The 20,373-nt window shown below is 46.4% G+C and overlaps 3 protein-coding genes across 8 annotated transcripts in view; 2 read left to right on the top strand and 1 right to left on the bottom strand.

The window, feature by feature from the left end:
* The first annotated feature begins 3,384 nt into the window (after positions 1–3,384).
* Positions 3,385–5,538, top strand: APOF (apolipoprotein F). Its single transcript, XM_012534575.3, is given in 4 exon segments — positions 3,385–3,520; positions 3,753–4,515; positions 4,517–4,575; positions 4,578–5,538. Coding segments are annotated over 3 exon segments (939 nt in total). The 5' UTR covers positions 3,385–3,520; positions 3,753–3,769; the 3' UTR covers positions 4,712–5,538.
* A 162-nt stretch (positions 5,539–5,700) lies between these two features.
* On the top strand, positions 5,701–19,970 carry STAT2 (signal transducer and activator of transcription 2). 6 transcript variants are annotated; one of them, XM_049694479.1, is made up of 25 exons: positions 5,722–5,857; positions 7,567–7,710; positions 7,866–8,019; positions 8,368–8,463; positions 8,639–8,731; positions 8,823–8,898; positions 9,336–9,421; positions 9,585–9,733; positions 13,171–13,329; positions 13,434–13,526; positions 13,742–13,801; positions 14,451–14,471; positions 14,701–14,794; positions 14,945–14,992; positions 15,073–15,156; positions 15,302–15,400; positions 15,504–15,639; positions 15,760–15,812; positions 15,924–16,018; positions 16,625–16,761; positions 16,939–17,121; positions 17,358–17,415; positions 18,228–18,448; positions 18,497–18,658; positions 18,943–19,970. In XM_049694479.1, exons 2-25 carry the CDS (start codon positions 7,580–7,582, stop codon positions 19,083–19,085), a joined length of 2,631 nt encoding a protein of 876 aa, XP_049550436.1. In that variant the 5' UTR covers positions 5,722–5,857; positions 7,567–7,579; the 3' UTR covers positions 19,086–19,970. The 6 variants fall into 6 exon arrangements, with proteins under 6 accessions (XP_012390117.1, XP_049550438.1, XP_049550436.1 ...); XM_012534663.3 differs by having other exon boundaries at positions 5,701–5,840; positions 18,228–18,658; XM_012534662.3 differs by having other exon boundaries at positions 18,228–18,658.
* The window catches only part of IL23A (interleukin 23 subunit alpha), a 5,688-nt gene continuing 5,128 nt past the window's right edge, over positions 19,814–20,373 (bottom strand). Inside the window, exon 4 of the mRNA XM_004274144.4 lies at positions 19,814–20,287. Within this exon, the coding sequence (XP_004274192.1) occupies positions 20,126–20,287 (162 nt within the window). The 3' untranslated portion in view covers positions 19,814–20,125. The remainder of the gene's footprint in view (positions 20,288–20,373) is intronic.

The following is a 20,373-nucleotide window of genomic DNA, read 5'->3' as shown; positions in this document are numbered from 1 at the left end:
AGTAAATAAATAATTTTTAAAAAAGAAATGAGTGACAGCACCAAAGAAACTTTTTACCATAACAATATGTAGGAACCTGTACCAGTTTCAGAAGGCATCAGATACCTTCTTCCCCTAATTTTTGGACTGCAGTTATGCTAAACCCTAGATGAAGCCCAATGTTTGGAGTTTTGGTTAGATATGGAAAGAGTTACCACCCAGCTGATGAACACATTTTATTTGTGTTTTGCATTGGAATTAGAAAAGTGAGAAGTAGAAGTTGTGCCGATTTCATTTAACTTACCAATATTTTCAGTTTCCCTGGACTTTCACCCAATGTGTACTTTTAGTAAGAATTTATTAAACGTTTTGGGGGTCTCTTGCCAATGGTCATCAGCGTTTTTGCCTTACCTCTTCTCCCTTTCAGAAGATACAGGGGAACTTCTCCTCATCTCATGTATAGGTCCAGGGTAAAACCTTAGGACAATAGGGATATGGGGCAGGACTAGTAGGGTCAAAAAGGGAAAAGGCCTATTTGTCAGTATAGGACAAAGGTGAGGAGGACAAAGTCTGGGCTGGAGAGAGATGAATAAATATTTGCAAATGCTATGTCCTTCATTGTTTTGGACACTATCAGCATTCTGGCATCCTCGTGATTCTGGCTGGGGCAAAGGAGAAAGTGGGATACAACAAAAAAAATCAGAACAGTCATTCCAGCCATGAAGATACCAAAGCAAAGGAGATTTTTGGACTTTCTTGTTCCTCTGGTTTGTTTCTTCCTCAAAACAGTGAGGATCTCCCATAACCTTTAATAGTGGGCCTGAGGTATGCCCAGGTAACCAAAGTTTCTAAGGGCCAAGACACTTCCTAGTTCTGACCAGTCTTAGTATCTCTTCATCCCAAGCCTTTCCCCACTTCCCAATCTGAGCACTGCTTCTTTCCAGCAGGGCTGTTCTGCTGACCCACCATGATCCAGGCTGTACTGCTCCTTTGCTGCATCTTACTGTCCCCATTGGCTGTCTTTCCAAGAAATACCCAGGAAGGGGTTCTGACTTTCCAGCTGTTTTTCATAGAAACTGGGCATCCTCTGAACATGCTCTCCAACCAGATCCCTCTCCCAGATTCCAAGACCTGCCAGGTTCTCTTATGTACGGCCCCATCCTTAGCCCCTCTATTTGAGTACCTATCCAACTTAGTTCTGGAGGTGGCCCAGGAGGATGATGTCGGCCCAGCTGAGGCCCACATTCTGTAGCTTCAGCTTGTTAAGATGGGAGGAAAGGACACCACTTAAACCCTCATCCATGAGAGAGAGCAAAAAGCACAATGAGGAAGAAGGCATTGGCAATGCTAAAGTCATTCTCAGGGATCTTGGGGGACCCACAGGGAGGCTTGGATAAATCCAAAACTCAGCTACTCACCCTGAGGAATGTATTAACGATGGCAAATATGCCCACTGGGGTGGCTGGTCTGCCAGTTAGCTTGGATGGTGATTGAGTTTGCTGAGAAGCCATCCCCCATGATGCTGGTGACACAAGTCAGAGCTTTTGCTATCAACATCCCCTAGAACTGCAGGTATGAGTCTTGGGAACATGTTGGAGAATTAGGTAAAATCTGAAGACACCCCCAAGTTAAGAGCCTCTCAGTGTCTATGGATGATGACAATATAATTTATCAAATGTTCCACAGTTATTCTGAAGTGCTTTATGGGGAAATTTATTCAGGAACTTGTCCAGATTCTTTACTTCAGATATTCAGTGCCACCTAGGTGACAAGTCTGCTTTCCCAGGACTACTTTCAAGGATGGGACACAGTAAGCAGGCAGAAATGTTGGACACCACTTAGGATAGGTATATGCTCTTTATTTCATCCCAGTGCTAAAAGACACAGGTGACTGGTGTTAGCCTTGCTTTTCTCCACTTAGTAGCTCTCAGTCCTTATTTCACATTCCATTTTCCATTTTTTCTTTCAGTTATCATATACTGTACCTGTAAAATGTCTAAGCATGAGAAGCATTTTAACTTTCTTTTTATGTTTTTATAATTTTTATTGACGTATAGTTGATTTACAATGTTGTTAGTTTCAGGTGTACAGCAAACTGATTCAGTTATACTTATACATATAGCCGTTTTTAGATTCTTTTCCATTGTAGGTTATTAAAATTTCTAATCATCTTATTTCTACTCTGTGCCCACTAAGCTAATAGTCTCTTACAAGCTCTTATCAAACTCCACTCCACCCTTTCCTACTACCCTCTCTTTATAAGTTCTCATTCTTCAAAGTCATTACAAAAAAGCATCAAAGTTATGAAAAGTAAACACAGGACTCAATGGTTCCTAACACTTTTTTTCCTGAACTTTGTCGATGCGTTGTAGAGCACAAAGTGTTACAAAGATCAAATGACTTAGAAATTATTCTTTTGAAATCTTGAATTGCTTCTAGGAGGTATATGATTTCAATCCTCCAAATGAATTCCCAGGCACCATTGAAGCTGACTTGCCCTAATGAAGTGTTAAAAACTAAATAGATAGGTTGCTTACACTTCTGTATGCCCATTTTGTTTCTTTGTTCATTTGTTTTTCTATTCTCCTCTTTTAAAAAATGATAATTTTATCTTTGGAATGCACGCAAAGAAACTTCATCATATTCTTTCTATTCTCCAGTCCCTCATATTTCCCTCCACATGTTGAAAAGTGTGCTATTGAAAACATTAGCTAGATAGAAAGACAGAGAAATAGATACATAGACAGATTGATTTTTTTATTGATAATTACATTTATAATTCAAGGAAACTTCAAATGTTCAGAACATTTACAATCTGATGAAAGCTTAAAGACACTTATTGTTAACTAATAAAAATGGCTAAGCAATGATATCACAAATCTGTGATCCATTATTATATCCATTAGAATGACTGGATTAGTAAAAGAAACAAGTGGAAGTTGGGTGGATTATACTGGAGCTCAATCTCTCTCAGCATAGAGAACAGCTGATGGATAAACAATTGTTATCCACAATGGATGAGTCCAGCAGATTCTTATGGGCTGCATAACGTTATTTCTATCTTTGGAAAGGGAAGTTAAAAATAAGGCAAAACTACAGAATAGAAACACGTAGAAGCATTTTAACTTTTTTCTCATTCATCTACCTTGTACTAAATCTCCAATGAGACACTGAATCTTGCTAATTTAATTTTTTTTTGCTAATTTAATTTTTAAACTGAAAAGAGAATCATAGATACCTAACCTCTTCTGATTCTGGGTTTCCCAGCTTCTATCATGAGCTGGCGTGTGAAAGTGACAGGGACCAGCAGGAAATGCCAAAGAACAGAGTTTTTAGGTATTGAGGTCCAGTGTGTGACAAGGGGACAAGGTTTGAGAAGCCAGTACAAATGGACAAATATTTGCAGAGATTACATCTCTTACTGATAATAGGGGAAAGCCAATATCTACTTTCTTCACCCGACAGAGGAGTAGGCAGAACAGGATCGAGGAGCTACCAAATCTATCAAAGCCGTATTACTTCTTAATCACCAGACTTTGTGGTAATTTGGGGCTCCCTATTAAATGGGTGGAAATCAGGCAGAGGAAGACCTGAAGATGGAGAAGGCCAAGAGGGAACAATTGGGTTGCATTTCCTGTTTCTCAGTCCTTTAGCTAAAAAGAACAGAAGTTTGGAGGTGATAGATGAGGTTCTTCTCCCTGAGTCCTGGGCTCCTTTTGGACCACAGTCCTTACGGAAACGGTTTGTATGTTTCTGGTTTCTCCCGTCTCCAGTGCACTCTGCTCCGGACATGCGTGGTCTCAGACTCATCATGGTACCAGCTGAGCTACTTCTTTGCTGCTTCCTGCTGCACGCTGTGGATGCCATTCCATATGGAAACCAGACAAACGTCTTGGTGCATCTTCACTCATCCTTGGGATCCTGGCTACCTTCCTCAGCCCCATTGTCTTGCCGGGCCCTGCTCCCCAAATCCCTGCCTGGCTTCACCCACATGGCCCTTCTCCCCAAGTTCCTGGTAGGCCTGCCCCTGATGATTGCCTTGGAGAAAGCTGGCTGTCAAGCTGATGTACGGGTCCTGCAGCTTCAGCTCTACCGCCAGGGGAGTGTAAAGGCGACACAGATCCTCATCAGACATCTTCAAGAGCTCGAGAAAAGCAGAAGCACAGGGACGGGAGTGTCAGTGGATGCCCTGGCCTCTGCTCTGCAGCTGTTGGCCAGGGAGCACCCAGACCCAGAGAGGGCCCGACGATCCCTCTCCATCAAGGACTGTGAGCAGGAGCAGGAGCAGAGTGTGCACAATGTAGTCCAGCTGTTGCCAGGAGTGGGAACCTTCTACAACCTGGGCACAGCATTGTATTATGCTGTTCAGAACTGCTCGGACAAGGCCAAGGAACGAGGCCGAGACGGGGTCATAGATCTGGGTTATGAACTTCTGATGGCCATGGCTGGATTGTCAGGGGGGACCACGGGAGTAATGATCAGTACTTCACTTAAACCTATAGTGAAGGCTGGGGTTCAGCGGGTGATCCAGTATTATAATGAGAGAGGTGAACAGCCCTCCACCAGAGACCAGCAAGGAGGTCTTGGGGGGCACCTCAAATTGAGTCACCTGGAAGAAACAACTACCATGGCCCCTTTGGTATCAGTAGTAAGTTCAGTTCCTTACTGGCAGTGGACCTTACTCTATGACTATGGCTTAGATCCTAGGGATGGGAATACTACTGAGATATAAAAGAAGGTGGTATGGAATTCCTTGGCTGTCCGGTGGTTAGGACTCCACTCTTTCACTGCCCAAGGGGCCAGGTTCAATCCCTGGTCGGGGAACTAAGATCCCCGTAAGCTGCGCAGCAATCAATCAATTATAAAAGAAGGTGGTGGGACTTCCCTGGCGGCCCAGTGGTTAAGAATCCACACTTCCACTGCAGGGGGTGCGGGTTTGATCCCTGGTGGGGAAACTAAGATCCTGCATGCCAGCGCAGTGCAGCCAAAAAAAAAAAAAAAAGGTGGTAAACATGATGACTAGATCTAATATTCTGACAAGTTGTACGTGTGTGTTCAAAATCCAAATCTCTGATTTTTTTTATCAAGGAGGAAGGCAGTACTGTAAAATGTAGAAATTTTAAAGTTTGTGGTTTGGAATCAGAGAATTTGGCTTTGAATCCAGGCTCCACTTGTTAGAGCTTCAGCGACCATTGACTAGTACCTTCTTTCTCCAAACTCAGTTTTTTAAATTTCTAAAGAATAGTGATATGCAATGGGTTTCGTGGAAATTAAAAACGGTACGGTGTCCTAATGCTTAGCACGGTACCAACAATAAATAGGCTTTTGTGGGTTTTGTTGTTATTACTTAAGCCCTCCCCTTCCTGTCCCAATATGTCGAAATTCCGTCTCGCTTGTTAGCTCAGCGCCTCCAAGGTCCTGAGCCAGTCTCGGTTCCGCTGCGTCTGTGCGGGTTCTCGGAAATCAGCTGTTTCAGACCTGAGCTCTTCTGTTCATTGGATTCCTCCCTCCGCAGATACGGGGCAGGGCTTACTTGAGCTTTCCTACCAATCGCTGCAGTTAGAGGTGTGGTTTCAGCTCCGCTTGTCCCGCCTCGCGGAGAAGGAGGAGTTGTGGTGGCGCCAATGAACTCACAGCCTGGAGAAGAGGTTGGCTGAATGGCAGCCAGTGTCGGGGCGCCTCTATGGGAATGGCGAGTTCCGGGGTTCAGCCGCTCACTCAAGCCTGTGGCAAGGGGGTGGGTTCGAGAGGCGGGCCGAAGCCGAGGGCGGCGCGGGAGGCCCTGGTGCCAGAGCTCTCTCTGGGAACCGGAAGCCTGGACCACAGCTACTGGAGGGAGCGGGGGCTGAGACTCTAACCAGGTACCGGCCCTGAGAAGGTGCGTGGGGGTGTGGGTGGAGGCGGGGGTTTCTCTCTGAGAGGGCAGGCAGGCCCTGGGGGGTACGCCCCGCAGGGTTCAGACTCTGTCCCCAGGTTGAAACAGGAGCTGTCGCCTCCTTCATCCTCCTGTCCAACCTAGGTCCCCAACCGTAACGCACCCCGTCCTCCAGAAACGCCCCTGCAACTTCCAAGACCCGAAACCTGGCATTGTTGCATTGGTTCAGTGTCTTGGCCAACGCTTTTACCTTCCGGTCTGTTATTTTTGATTCTTACCAAAAAAAAGAAAGAAAAAACTAGAGTTCTTTTCAGAAAAGCTTATTGAGCACAAAATACGCGCCTAAAAGAGTGTTGGATAACTGGAGAAAAAAGGAGTTTACAGCCCTTAACCTCCGTGCTTGCAATCTATTTAAGAAGGCCAGGTTTTTTGATTTTGTTTTTCGTATTTAAACCTCAGGGTTTACTTGCCGCCTTGCTTTATTAATACCAGCCAATTAGTTCCTTAGGAGCTGGGGCCTCGTCGTTTGTTTTTTAGTGTAAAAAGTCAAGCACTACTAAAGGGTTAAAGTGAAAAGTAGGAGCCCCTGCCCAATTCTTTACTTCCCTTGTTCCTACTTCCCAGAGGTAGAAAGGCAGCTCATGATTATTTGTACTGGTGGAAAAGAATCTTTCCCACCCCAAGCATTTGATTTGTAATAAAATCATGTGACCTTTTTTTAGACCACAGACGTGGGTGTTAATTCTTTTTTGTTAGGTTCAGGCTGCAAGATGTTTTGATTTCCTAAACAGACAGATGGCAGTGGGCGGGGAAAGGTAGGGAGAAGGGCTCCTCCCAGCCTGCTTGGTGGCAGGCAAGAACAAGTTTTGAGTGAATTTTCTCATGAACTTAATAATCCACATGAAGAATCAGAGATTGACAGAAGTCATAAAAGTGTCACAATCTTAGGGATTCAGTGACCCCTTACACAGTATTTAAATATCTTAAACATCTTCTAGAGAATGGAGCTCCTCCTTCCAACATGGAGAGCAGTTTATCTCCAAGGAGGTTCAGCCTCTGATAAAGCTTTGGGGCCAGCCGGGATAATGCTGAAATAAATACTTAAGACTGAGACTTCCCTGGTGGTCTAGTGGTTAAGACTCCACGCTTCCACTGCAGTGGGTTCAATCCCTGGTGGGGGAACTAAAATCCTGCATGCCGTGCGGTGTGGCCAAAAATAAATAAATAATTTTAAAAAACCCTTTTTTTAAATACTTAAGACTGACCTTTAAATGCTCCAGCATAAGTGAATACAAACACGAACAAATAAATTTAAAATAAATTCATTGGGGGAGATAGATGACATGAGATTGCGGAAGTGTCATACATGTTTGTTGAAGCTGGATGATGGGTACATGGATGATCCTTGTACTATTCACTCTACTTTGTTGTGTGTTTGAAAATTACCATTGAAACAAAAAGGCCTACATATTGGAGCTCTTAAATAGTACTCCCTGGAAGAATATACGCCAAACTGATAATATTGGTTACTTCTGGAGAGGAGGAAAAGGGACCAAGATTGGGAGTGGAGTCAATCTAGACTTTACTTTTTTTCTGTATTTTTTCTTACCTGTATAATTAAACATTTCTTAAAATTTGTAATAATAAACAATCACGAGACTGTGGATGGTTTAGTCCAGCAAAATTTCCAATTGGGAACATGCATCCTTTAGGCTCAGACCCCAAATGGCGCAGTGGGAGATGCTGCAGAATCTTGACAGCCCATTTCAGGATCAGCTGCACCAGCTCTATTCAAATAGCCTCCTGCCGGTGGACATTCGACAGAACTTGTCTGTCTGGATTGAAGATCAGAACTGGTGAGGCCTTCAGGAAGTTGGGGGGATGAGGAAAATGATTTCTTTCTTCTGAGCCCCCAGGATCCTGGAGACACCAAGGGCAGGAAGGGGTTGGAAGGCCTCAAGATGGTAGCAACCCTGCAGAGATACTAATCCTTGTCCTTCCTGGTCCCTAGGCAGGAAGCTGCACTGGGCAATGATGAGGCCAAGGCTAATATGCTGTTCTTCCACTTCTTGGACCAACTGAACTATGAGTGTAGCCGCTGCAGCCAGGACCCTGAGTGTTTGTTGCTACAGCACAACTTGCGAAAATTCTATCGGGACATTCAGGTACTTGGAGGAGCCAGGAATAACAAAGTAGGAATGGCAGCTGAGTGTAGAGGAGTACGTTTTAGGGTATGGAACATAGAACAGGACCTGGAGGTTCAAAGGACCGGGGAAGATCTGGGGAAAATGGGACAGAGTCTGGACTCGGGAGATCACTGGCAGAGAGAAGGACATAGTCTAGATGACCTGTTTGGAAAGAGGCTAGGGTTTGGGGGACCAGTGGTGAAAAGGGGTAGGGCCTGGGACCCTGAAGAAGGGGAGAATACTGAGGTCACTGGTGGGGAGGGCCTGAGGTGGTAGTTCATTGATGGTAGTTAAGTTAAATCAGTCCTTTCTCTTTTCCTACTGCAGGCCTTTCCCCAGGGTGCTACCCAATTGGCTGAGATGATCTTTAATCTCCTTCTGGAAGAAAAAAGAATTCTGACCCAGGCTCAGAGGGCTCAATTGGTGAGAACAATTTGGTGGTGATATTGAAAGCTCCTGGAGTAGAGAGGGATCCTGCAAAGGACTCAGCAAATTTGCCTCAGAACAAGATCCCTCCACATCCTGTGGTTTCATTTCAGGCCTGGATTTCAGGGATGAAAGGTCAGAGTTGAAATGTGCTCAGAGCCTCTTATTTCAGGAGCAAGGAGAAGAACCAGCCCTTGCAGCACCTGGGGAGAGCCAGCAGCATGAGATTGAATCCCGGATCCTGGAATTAAAGGCTATGATGGAGGTTGGTAGATGTGGCAAGAGCCAGGGTGGGCAGGACTCAGCCTGCCTCCTCTCACAGAAGCAGCCTCATCAGGGTCTCATCTCCTCTGCAGAAGCTGGTGAAATCCATCAGCCAACTGAAAGACCAGCAGGATGTCTTCTACTTCCGATATAAGATCCAGACCTCAGGTAGAAAGCACATTGAGGGGTGGGAGAAAGATGCCTACTGGGAGGCCAAGGGTAGAATAGAGCAGAAGGGGAAAGCCCCAGTAAGCAGTAATCACCTTCGGCTGCATCTTGCTGGTTACAGTCCTGCTGCCATTGCAAAGCTGGAGGTGCCAGGGTATGTTGTAGAGGTCAGGCTGGAGGTGTAGCTGAGGGACAGCTAGTGAATGTTGGAGGGGATGCTTGGGAAACTGCCTTAGCAGATTCAGTGGGCTTCTGGTTCTAGCAAGACCATTCAGAATTTGCATGAGGGCCCAGAGGTGCCTGTGCTTTGGTTGGTTCCCCTTCTTCTCCCTTCAGAACTCCCCACTCCTGACTCTCGCTGAGGTCTGGGCTGGGAAGGAGAAGGGGGAGGAGCCCTAGGTCTGAGCATTTGTCTCACTCCTGCTCCTGCTGTCCAGCAAGGACACCCTCTTTGGACCCCCATCAGACCAGACAGCAGGACATTCTGCAGGAAACGCTCAATGAACTGGACAGAAGGAGAAAGGTGGGTGGCAGAGGACAGAGGGAGTGGGCAGCAGGGAACTGGGGAAAATGAGGCATCGGGAGCCCGGGCCTCCTAGCCTTGGCTTCTTTGTCTCTTCATCCCTGGTTGAATGGTGGAGGGTGATGGTGAGAGGCTCTCAGCACTCACTTTATGTCTTTCATAGGAGGTGCTAGATGCCTCCAAAGCACTGCTAGGCCGATTAACTACCCTAATTGAGCTACTGCTGCCCAAGTTGGAGGAGTGGAAAGTTCAGCAGCAGAAAGCCTGCATTGGAGGTCCCCCGGATGGAGGGTTGGAGCAGTTGGAGAAGTGGTGAGAGGCACCTCCCCACCCTCGTGCTCACCTGGCCCTAGTCCTACCTACCCCCTGTGCTTTGTAGGTTATAATGCCCTGTATATGACAAGAGATATTGCCCTCCTTAATCTCTGCTCCCCAGAATGATCCCAGCTCCCTTGTCTGACTGCAGCTATGCTCTGCTCTTCATTCTCACCACTCAGGGAGCCCAGAGCCCAGTCTTTGCTTTGGGGAAAGTAATGAATTGATCCACAATCCGATTTCTCCTTCCTGCTTAATCACCCGAGAAATATCGTTTTACCTTTTTTTCAGTGCAGTGAATATAATGCCAAAAAAAAAAATTACCAGTTACCTTAATATCCAGATGTAGCTACTATAATATTATTAAACAAAAATTGAATCATACTGTTCATACTGTTTTGAGATCTGTGGGTTTGTTTGTTTTTTTTAACTTAGCACTATATCATATTTACCCATGCCCATGATACTTTTATTTTTTGCATCTTTTGGCCATGCCACACAGCATATGGGATGTGGGATCATTCCCCAACTAGGGATCAAACCCGCACCCCCTACAGTGGAAGGGTGGAGTCTTAACCACTGGACCATCATGGAAGTCCCTACGCATGATACTTTTTTTTTTTTCTTTTTTTGGCTGTATTGGGTCTTCGTTGCTGTGCGCGGGCTTTCTCTAGTTGTGGTGAACGGAGGCTACTCTTCATTGCGGTGCACAGGCTTCTCATTGCGGTGGCTTCTCTTGTTGCGGAGCACAGGCTCTAGGCGCGCGGGCTTCAGTAGTTGTGGCACGTGGGCTCAGTAGTTGTGGCTCTTGCGCTCTAGAACGCAGGCTCAGTAGTTGTGGCGCACAGGCTTGGTTGCTCCGCAGCATGTGGGATCTTCCCGGACCAGGGCTTGAACCTGTGTCCCCTGCATTGGCAGGCGGATTCTTAACCACTGCACCACCAGGGAAGCCCTAAACAAATTTCTTTATTTGTTTTCCAGTAAACTCCTTATTTTATATTAATTTTATTGTGATGTAGAAAAAATAACTAATGTGTCCTTCAACATATTTGAAAAATACCTATTATTTAGATATTTTGTCATGATAAAATTTATTATAATTTAAACTATTAAAAATATACCATGGGGGGGCACCCGTGGAATGAACTGGGAGACTGGGATTGACATATATACACTATTGATACTATGTATAAAATAGATAACTAATGAGAACCTACTGTATAGAACAGGGAACTCTACTCAGTGCTCTGTGGTGACCTAAATGGAAAGGAAATCCAAAAAAGAGGGAATATATGTATACATGTAGCTGATTCACTTTGCTGTACAGCAGAAAGTAACACAACATTGTAAAGCAACTATTCTCCAATAAAATTTAATATAAAAAAATAAAAATATACCACTGTTCAGATAAATTGAAAACAGTTATATAGGGCTTAGGGTACAGGATAAGTATTTACATTACAGTTGCACATGTATTCATCATTTTGTACAGGGGTTGGCAAATTATGGCCTGTGAGTGATTTCTTGCTATTTTAAACAGTGCTACAGTAAATAACCTCATAGCTCCATCTTTATTTACATCTCCAGTTATTTCTGTAATGTAAGTTATCAGAAGTGATATTCCTGGGTTAAAGTATATATTGGATTGGCCAAAAAGTTCGCTCGGTTAGTGAATGTATTGTTCGATAAAATTCTTGGTGAAAATGAAAAATGTGTTTTTTGTTTTTACTTAAAACTGAATGAACTTTTTGGCCAACCCAATACCTTTTCTTGGTGGTGGTGCTGTTACTGTGTTGTTCTTTTGTTTCATTGTTTTTAATACAAAGAGCTGTATTTCTTTTTCTGATTGTAAATATAAAATATACTAATTGGAAAAATTTCAGAAAACTTATAAGAGAAAAAAAGTAAAAATTACCCATGTGCATAATCTGATCATTCAGAGGTAACCACTGTTAATGCTTTTCAAAAAAAATTTTTTGATATGGACCATTTTTAAAGTCTTTATTGAATTTGTTACAATATTGCTTCTGTTTTATGTTTTGGTTTTTTGGCCATGAGGCATGTGGGATCTTAGCTCCCCGACCAGGGATCGAACCCACACCCCCTGCATTGGAAGGTGAAGTCTTAACCATTGGACCACCAGGGAAGTCCCCTGTTAATGCTTTTGAATACATTTTTCCAGATTTTCCTGGTGCATATTCACAAATATACATCTATTTTAAACAGAACTCAGATTATATCATATATATACTGTCTTGTAATTTTTATAATTTAATGTTTTTGAAAATTTTTTCTTGTCAAAAATTTGTGTCTATATCATTATTTTTAATGGTTGCATAGTATTCCATGATGTCAATGTGCCATAATTTATATACCCAATACCAATTTTTTCTAATTTTTCTATTACAGAAAACAAAGCTATGAACTATGAACATCTGTCTTTGTCCATTTGTTTGTCTGATTATTTCCTTAGGATATATCTTAGAAATGGAATACTGCAAAATGTATATACATTTTTTGAAGCTTTTTATTTTTTATATATTTTTTGGCCACACCACGCAGCATGTGGGATCTTAGTTCCCCGACTAGGGATTGAACCCGCGCCCCTTGCATTGGAAGTGTGGAGTCTTAACCACTGGACCACCAGGGAAGTACCCTGAAGCTTTTTAAAAAAATAGTTCCAAACTGCTATCCCAATCTGTTTGCTCTTACGTAGTGGATAATTGTTTTCCTGTTACCATATTGCCTATTATTATTATTTCTTATTATATAGACAGTAAAACACATACAACTTCATCCCTTACTAGTTTTATGACCTTGAGCAAGTCACTTTAATCTTTCTGTGCCTCAGCTTTACCATCTGTAAAATAGGGATAATAATAGTACCTACCTCATAGGGTTGTTGTAAGAATTAACCCTATGCATGAAGATGTGTGAAGCACTTAGAATAAAAAGTACATATCAGGGCTTCCCCGGTGGCGCAGTGGTTGAGCGTCCGCCTGCCGCCTGCCGATGAGGGGACACGGGTTCGTGCCCCGGTCTGGGAGGATCCCACATGCCACGGAGCGGCTGGGCCTGTGAGCCATGGCCGCTGACCCTGCGCGTCCGGAGCCTGTGCTCCGCAACGGGAAAGGCCACAACAGTGAGAGGCCCGGGTATCGCAAAAAAAAAAAAAAAAAGTACATATCAAGCATCATGTGAAAGTTAGCTTTATTATGTTACTAAATCTTTTATCAATTTTATATGTGAAAGCGGCTTTGATATTCATTCCTTAGGTTATGAACAAAGTTGAAAAATCTTTCACATGTTTCCTGGATTCTTTTTTGTCCCAGTCAGTTTCTGACTTTCCACATAGTTAAAGGGGAGCTCTTGGAGCCTGTTTGGGGATTCCAGGAAACTGATGGATTCTTTCTCCCTTGGATTCTGTCACCCAGGTTCACAGCTGGAGCAAAGCTGTTGTTTCATCTGCGGCAGCTGCTGAAGGAGCTGAAGGGATTGAGTCACATGGTCACCTATCAGGGGGACCCTCTGATCGAAGGGGTGGATCTGCGGAAGGCCCAGGTCACAGAGCTGCTACTTCGCCTGCTCCACAGGTCTAGAGGCCAGGGAGGGACCTCGAGGGAGGCCAGAGGGAAGGGACAAGGCGAGCCATTCTTACAGATACTGACCTCTATATATTCTCTCCACATCTCCCCAGAGCCTTTGTAGTAGAAACCCAGCCCTGCATGCCCCAAACTCCCCATCGACCCCTCATCCTCAAGACTGGGAGCAAGTTCACCGTCCGAACAAGGTTGGCATTTCAGAACTCATTCCTACTTCCTTTTACCAGCCCTGGCACTGATGCTTTCTGGTTTTACAAATCTTCCCACTCTTGGCTGTTTCTTCTCTCTTTTCCCCTCAATCTCCTTACCTCTTCTAATCTCTTCCCTTGTTTTTTTCAAACATCTGGTCTATCCAGGAGATTGAAGTTGACCACTTTCCCCCATCTCCTTCCCTCCCTTGCAGGCTGCTGGTGAGACTCCAGGAAGGCAATGAGTCACTGACTGCAGAAGTCTCCATTGACAGGTAAGTTGGGGCAGGTGAAGGGTGGGACCAAGGGGTGGCCAGGAAGTGGGGTGGTGGGGTGGAGGAGGCACCTACTCTTCACAACAGGGCCCTGGGGCTGTGTTCTTTTCCCTTCCATCCCTACCTCATAGAAATAGCTCATCTCTTTTGTTGAGTGCTTACTACGTGACATGTAGCTTGTCAAGTACCCAATTTAAAGTTGTCACAGGGGGCTTCCCTGGTGGCGCAGTGGTTGAGAGTCCGCCTGCCGATGCAGGGGACACGGGTTCGTGCCCCGGTCCGGGAAGATGCCACATGCCACGGAGCGGCTGGGCCCGTGAGCCGTGGCCGCTGAGCCTGCACGTCCGGAGCCTGTGCTCCGCAACGGGAGAGGCCACAACAGTGAGAGGCCCGCGTACTGCAAAAAAAAAAAAAAAATAATAAAAATAAATAAATAAAATAAAATTGTCACAGGAACCCCATGAGTTAGGTATTATCAAGGCACTATTCAAATGAGGAAACAAGTTCAGATAATTTATGTCTCTAGTGCAAGGCCACATAGCTGGTGAGCTGCAGATTTGGGTTTGAACCCTGGTCTGTCTGATTCCACAGACCAAATTCCTAACTTCTACACTATTTTGCTTCCCAGTGATTTTTTTTTTCGTTACAGAAATCCTCCTGAATCACAAGGGTAGGTGCCTGACAAGGACACTGCAAACTTTCGTGCACTGCATGACCTGTACCATCACATGTGGCAGCCCTGATGGGGACACAAACAAGGAGGAGGTTGATTTGGGTGGTGTATGGACAGAGGGAGAAGGGGAGGTCTGAAATGAAGTGGAACTTTTGTTATTTTCCTGCTGAGTTTTTAGAATAACTCTGCTCCTGACCTGCATATATCTTCTCCCTCCTTGGAATAGCTTCCGGAAGTTCAACATTCTGACCTCAAACCAGAAAACTTTGACTCCTGAGAAAGGGCAGAGTCAGGGCTTAATTTGGGACTTCGGCTACCTGGTAAGAAGGGATGGTCTCTTAAGGTTGTAGTCCAATCGAACAAGCTGGAGGAAGTTCCCAGGCCTTGGGAAGTCCTGAGGGCAAAGCAGGGGTTCCAGGGACGCTGGGGTCCTTGCTCTGGCCTTCTCTCTCCCTCCCCTCAATTCACAGACACTGATGGAGCAGCGTTCAGGTAGTTCAGGAAAGGGCAGCAATAAGGTGAGGCCTGGACAGGGGGTTGGGGGGCAGGAGGAACTTACCAAAAGGCACGCTGATCACTGTGTCTTCTGCTGTCCCAGGGGCTGCTAGCCGTGACAGAGGAACTGCACATTATCAGCTTCACAGTCAGATACACCTACCAGGGTCTGAAGCAGGAACTGAAAGTGAGTGAAAATGGAGTGCGTTTGGGGGAAGACCTAAGGAGGGGTTAAGCAGAAGCCTCTCAGGGTGGAATATTGTCTGCCCTTGACAGATGTCTACAGCTGGAAACATCACATCCCTCTTCTGTGATTTCTGTCTCCTCCCCAGACAGACACCCTTCCTGTGGTGATTATTTCTAACATGAACCAACTCTCAGTCGCCTGGGCCTCGGTTCTCTGGTTCAATCTGCTCAGCTCAGACCCCCAGGTAGGCGGTGGGGGCCAAGAGGTGAAGGGTGGCAAGGAGGGGCGTGGAAGCTTGGTGTGAGGGCACTACTTCTGAGCCACCCGGTCCCTTCCTACCTCTGCAGAATCAGCAGTTCTTCTCCAGCCCCGCCAAGGCCCCCTGGGACTTGCTGGGCCCTGCTCTCAGTTGGCAGTTCTCCTCCTACGTTGGCCGAGGCCTCAACTCAGACCAGCTTGGCATGCTGCGGGACAAGCTGTTTGGTACAGACCTTCTATTCTCTCAGCGTTTCCCCAGCCTTTGTCTGCCCGCACCCTCCATCCTTTCTGTCCCAGGACCCTTGGCCCTGCCTTCTGTCATCTGAACTATCTGTCTGCCCACAGGGCAGAACTCCAAGACTGAGGGTGACTTGTTGTCCTGGGTCAATTTCATTAAGGTAACTCTCTGCATCCTGTGCAGCTAGACCTTGGCCCCCATCCAATTACTAGTCCTTCCCCACACCCAGGGCAGTTCCACATCTCTTCCTGCCTTTCCATTCCTCCTTCAGCGAGAGAGCCCCCCTGGCAAGCTACCATTCTGGACATGGCTAGACAAAATTCTGGACCTGGTACATGACCACCTGAAGGATCTCTGGAACGATGGGTAAGGCCTTGGTCAGCCTCCCTCTCTTCCCTGCCGCCTTTCTCTGCTTGAGAGTGGACTCTGTGCGCCCTCATGTGGCAAATAGGGGGAGAGAGCAGAACCTGGTGCCAGGTCATAACCCCCTCACGTTTGCAGTAATAGTCTCCTAGCCCGTATTTGTCTAGCATCCACTGTGTTCCAGAGCCTGCGGGGTGCTTTTTATGAATTCTCTCACGTAATCCTTATAACCTTGCTGGGTGATGGGTGTTGCCACCCTCAAGGGAGGAAATGAAAGCTCAGAGAGGTTAAAGGACTTATACCAGGGGCAGAGCTGAGATTCAAACCGAGGCCTGTCTGACCTCACGCCTATGCTCTTTCAACCACACTGCCTGCCCATTTGTGTAGCACTTTGCCTTTTACAAGGTGCTTTTCATCTGTGTGACCTCACCGCAGCTTCACACCACCTCCAACCCTGGGAGGTGGATATTGTCAGTAAAGTGAAATGACTTGGCCAACATGGAACAGTTTGTAACAAGGTGGCAGAGCCAGGGCCCAGACCTGGCAGTCTGTCCCTCTACAAGGGGAGCAGGAGGCAGGAGGGGCTCACAGCTGCTCTCTGTGCTGCAGACACATCATGGGCTTTGTAAGCCGGAGCCAGGAGCGCCGGCTGCTGAAGAAGACCATCTCTGGCACCTTTCTGCTGCGCTTCAGTGAAACATTGGAAGGGGGCATTACCTGCTCCTGGGTGGAACACCAAGATGATGGTCAGCTGCCCTGCCCTCCTGTTTCCACAGCCTCTCTTGCTGCCCCTCTGCCTGCCCTTGGCTTCCCTGGCTCTGTCCTGCATCCCTCAGCAGATTTGTTGTTGGGCAGACAGGGTGTGGAGCTCCCAGGCCCAGCCTCTTCCCTCAAGCCTGCCTGTTCCTGTATCCACTCTCCAGATAAGGTGCTCATCTACTCTGTGCAGCCCTTCACCAAGGAGGTGCTGCAGTCACTCCCGCTGGCCAAAATCATCAGCCAGTACCAGCTGCTCACTGAGGAGAACATACCTGAGAACCCACTGTGCTTCCTCTACCCACGAATCCCCCGGGATGAGGCTTTTGGGCGCTACTCCCAGGAGAAAGGTGAGAAGCATTGATATACTTCACTGGTAGAGTGCAAGGATCCACAGGCATCCACAAATCCAACTCTTTCCTTTCAGCGTGGGAAAACTGACACCCAAAGAAGTTAAGGGCTTTGTCTGTGGGACACTGCTAGTTAGTAGGGAGACATGACTGTCAGGACCACCTGCACTAGGGGACCCTGGGGCTATGTGTCCAATCTCCTGACCTCCCCTGCCTCCTGTGTCTGTCCCCCATAGTTAATCTCCAGGAACGGAAGAAATACCTGAAACATAAGCTCATTGTGGTCTCTAACAGGTGAGATGAGAACTCTTTGCCCATCTTCCCTAACTCTTTTTGGCTGATATAGTGACCCAAACCTGCCCAATTCCGGTCTCTCCAGCCTTCTTTCCTACTGACCCACACTCCCCAGCCTTCTGGGTTTGTTTCCGGCTCTTTTAGTCTCTCTCCTCTCTGTTTTCCTGCTGCCATCCTTAGGTTGTCTCCACAGGGGTTCCCTGATAATAATAGTCATAATCATTGATGTTAATGGACATCTACTTAATGCCAAGCATGGTACTAGATTTTTTTAGAACATTTTTAAAATTTAATCCTTATGAGAACCCATTTGAGCCAGTAATGAATGATAACAGCCACATTTAATGAAAGTTTATTATGTTCCAGGCACTGGGCTAAATGCTTTGTGTTCATTTTCTCATTTATTGAATCTTCATAATTGTCCTATGAGGCAGAAGATACTGTTATTACTGTTTTCAGCTGAGGAACCTGAGGTTTAGCGTGGTGAAGTGGCATGCCTAAGATACATGGCTAATCAATGATCCAGGTCTGTCAAATTCCAAAGCCCTGCTTTTAACCATCTTACTGCCTCTCCAGTATTATGAGGTATTGTTGTTCCCTTTTTACAGATGATAAATCTGAGGTCAGAGAGGTTAGGTCACTTTGCCTAAGGTCACCCAACTCGTAAATGATAGGATTTAAACCTCTGGTTAACCTTAAGCCCTCTGCTCTATTGCCTTTTAGACTAGAGAGATAGCCTTTGCTTTCTCTACCATTCCCCACTTTACCTAAACGACTGAGCCCTGCTCCTTTGTCTGTATTGGGGTATCCAGACAGGTGGATGAGCTGCAACAACTGCCGGAGCTTAAGCTGGAGCCAGAACTGGAGTCATTCGAGCTGGATCTGGGGCTGACACCAGGGCCAGAGCCAGGGCCGGGCCTGGACTTAGAGCCACTGCTGGAGGCAGGGCTGGATTTGGGGCCAGCACTGGAGCCCACTCTGGAGCCCGTGCTGGAGCCCACTCTGGAGCCCGTGCTGGAGTCCACTCTGGAGCCTGTGCTGGAGTCCACTCTGGAGCCCACACTGGAGTCCACTCTGGAGCCCGTGCTGGAGCCCACACTAGGCGAGGTGTCACAGAGAGTCCCAGTGCCAGACCTGGGACCAGGACTGAAGCTGGAGCCTATTCCAGAGCCTATTTCACAGCCACTGCCAGAGCCGGATTTGCCCCATGATCTGAGGCACTTGAACACTGAGGACATGGAAAGTAAGTGATGAGATGGGGCTAGGGAAGAGGGGACACATTCCCGTTCCCAACTCCCCTCCCTCACCCACTACAGAAAAAGACAGTTCTGAGCTCCTCATTGGAGAAAGGCTTATATCCCTGTGATTCCTTTTATTAGGAAATACACACACGCCTCCCCCGCCCCACCTAAGTGACCCCCTCAGGCCCTGTCTAGGCCTCTGCTGCCATCCTCTCTCACTTTCCCTGCTGCTTTGGGAACTCCTTGCCTAAGATCAGGGCCTGACTTCTTTCTCTGGACTATCTAGTCTTCAGAAACAGCATGAAGATTGAAGAAATCATGCCAAATGGTGACCCACTGTTGGCTGGCCAGAACACCGTGGATGAAGCTTACGTCTTCCCTCGCAGCCATTTCTACACAGATGGGCCCTTGATTCCTTCTGACTACTAGAAACTACATTTTCTCTGTTCTTTCCATATATTTTGCCCCTCCTACCTCTCACATCATGATGTTGCTCTCCAAGGATGGGAAATCAGGCATGTGCTCCTTCTAAACTGGGTTAACCGTGGGATTTGGAGTGAGAGGTAGAAGCATAATACGGGTAAGGAACAGTCACCAATGAATCAGAACAGATGTTACCCATAGCTCCAGCTAGGAGCCTGGAGGCTGCCTGCTGTGCTGGGAGGTATAGGAATTTGAGAGCAGGCCAGAACAGTTAGGAGGTACTTGGAGGGCTCAGGGCAGTGGCTTCTTTCCAATATGGAAGGCTTTCAACATTTTAGTAGCTGATAAGACTAACCTAGTGCCTACTTCATCTTCCTGGAGTGCCCTTTCTGCTCAAAACAGCTCTGACTTCTGATCCTGCAGTGATTCAGAACTCCTGTCTTTGGCCAAATACACTCTTGGCCAGGAAAGCAGGGAAGGAAGCCCTGGGTCAGGGAGCAAGAGAGGGCCACACTTAGGACCCCCACTTCCTAATCACAGTCCCTTGTAATCTCATTCAGCTTGCTTAGCCATGTAGGGATTAAGGCCAAAAAGATCACGGTTACTCTATATACCAAGGGGTCATGAGGAAAGATCCCTCTCCACCATAGCCCTGCAGAGTAGAAGGATGCATTTTGTAGTCCTTTGGCCCTGTTTTTCCGTTCTGTTTCTTTTTACTAACAAGCCTAGAAATTAGACTTAGATATCCACATAAATAAGTCTTTATTGAAAAAAGTGCATAATTCAGTATAAATATAATAAATAATCCTCCTCCCCAAACTGCTGCCATGACGATAAATAATCCCAAAATTTCCCTTCCCATGTAATAAATATTCAACCTGTTCTAGGTCAGCATCATAAGTCAGTTTTGGTAGTTTTTCAACAGAGCAAGTCCTGTTAAAATTAGTGGACTGATTAACTTGTTGGCTCACAGGTGTCTAGGCTGATAAATTCATCTTAGCATTGCTGAGCCATGGAGGTCTGGGTGCCATCCTTAAGCTGCTGGCTTAGGGGCTCAGAGTTGCTGCTCCATGGGCAAAGACCCTGGCAGCTACAGCCACAAAGCCCTGGAGGCTGCGAAGGATCTTGAGGCGGAGAAGGAGGCGCTGCCACGGCTGGCTGGGACTGGGGCTTGGAGTCTGCTCAATCTCCCAGTGGTGACCCTCGGGCTGAAAGGACACAGGACACAATCAGAGAGGACTCTAGATCCTTCACTCCCCCGCCAGGCCCTGTCTCTGACACCTGCAAGCCCCAC

This window comes from Orcinus orca, chromosome 11 (assembly GCF_937001465.1).
Source record: "Orcinus orca chromosome 11, mOrcOrc1.1, whole genome shotgun sequence".
NCBI lineage: Eukaryota > Metazoa > Chordata > Mammalia > Artiodactyla > Delphinidae > Orcinus > Orcinus orca.
Note: the sequence above shows the minus strand (reverse complement) of the source record. Positions and strands in the feature narration are given on the sequence as shown.

What these genes read in the sequence shown, in the direction of transcription:
- STAT2 (XM_012534663.3), top strand. Translation starts at nt 7,580, where the DNA reads ATGGCGCAGTGGGAGATGCTGCAGAATCTTGACAGCCCATTTCAGGAT. An exon ending in AGGCTCAGAGGGCTCAATTG is followed by an intron (nt 8,464 to 8,638) that starts GTGAGAACAATT and finishes CTCTTATTTCAG; the next exon opens with GAGCAAGGAGAAGAACCAGC. An exon ending in CTCATTGTGGTCTCTAACAG is followed by an intron (nt 17,416 to 18,227) that starts GTGAGATGAGAA and finishes TGGGGTATCCAG; the next exon opens with ACAGGTGGATGAGCTGCAAC.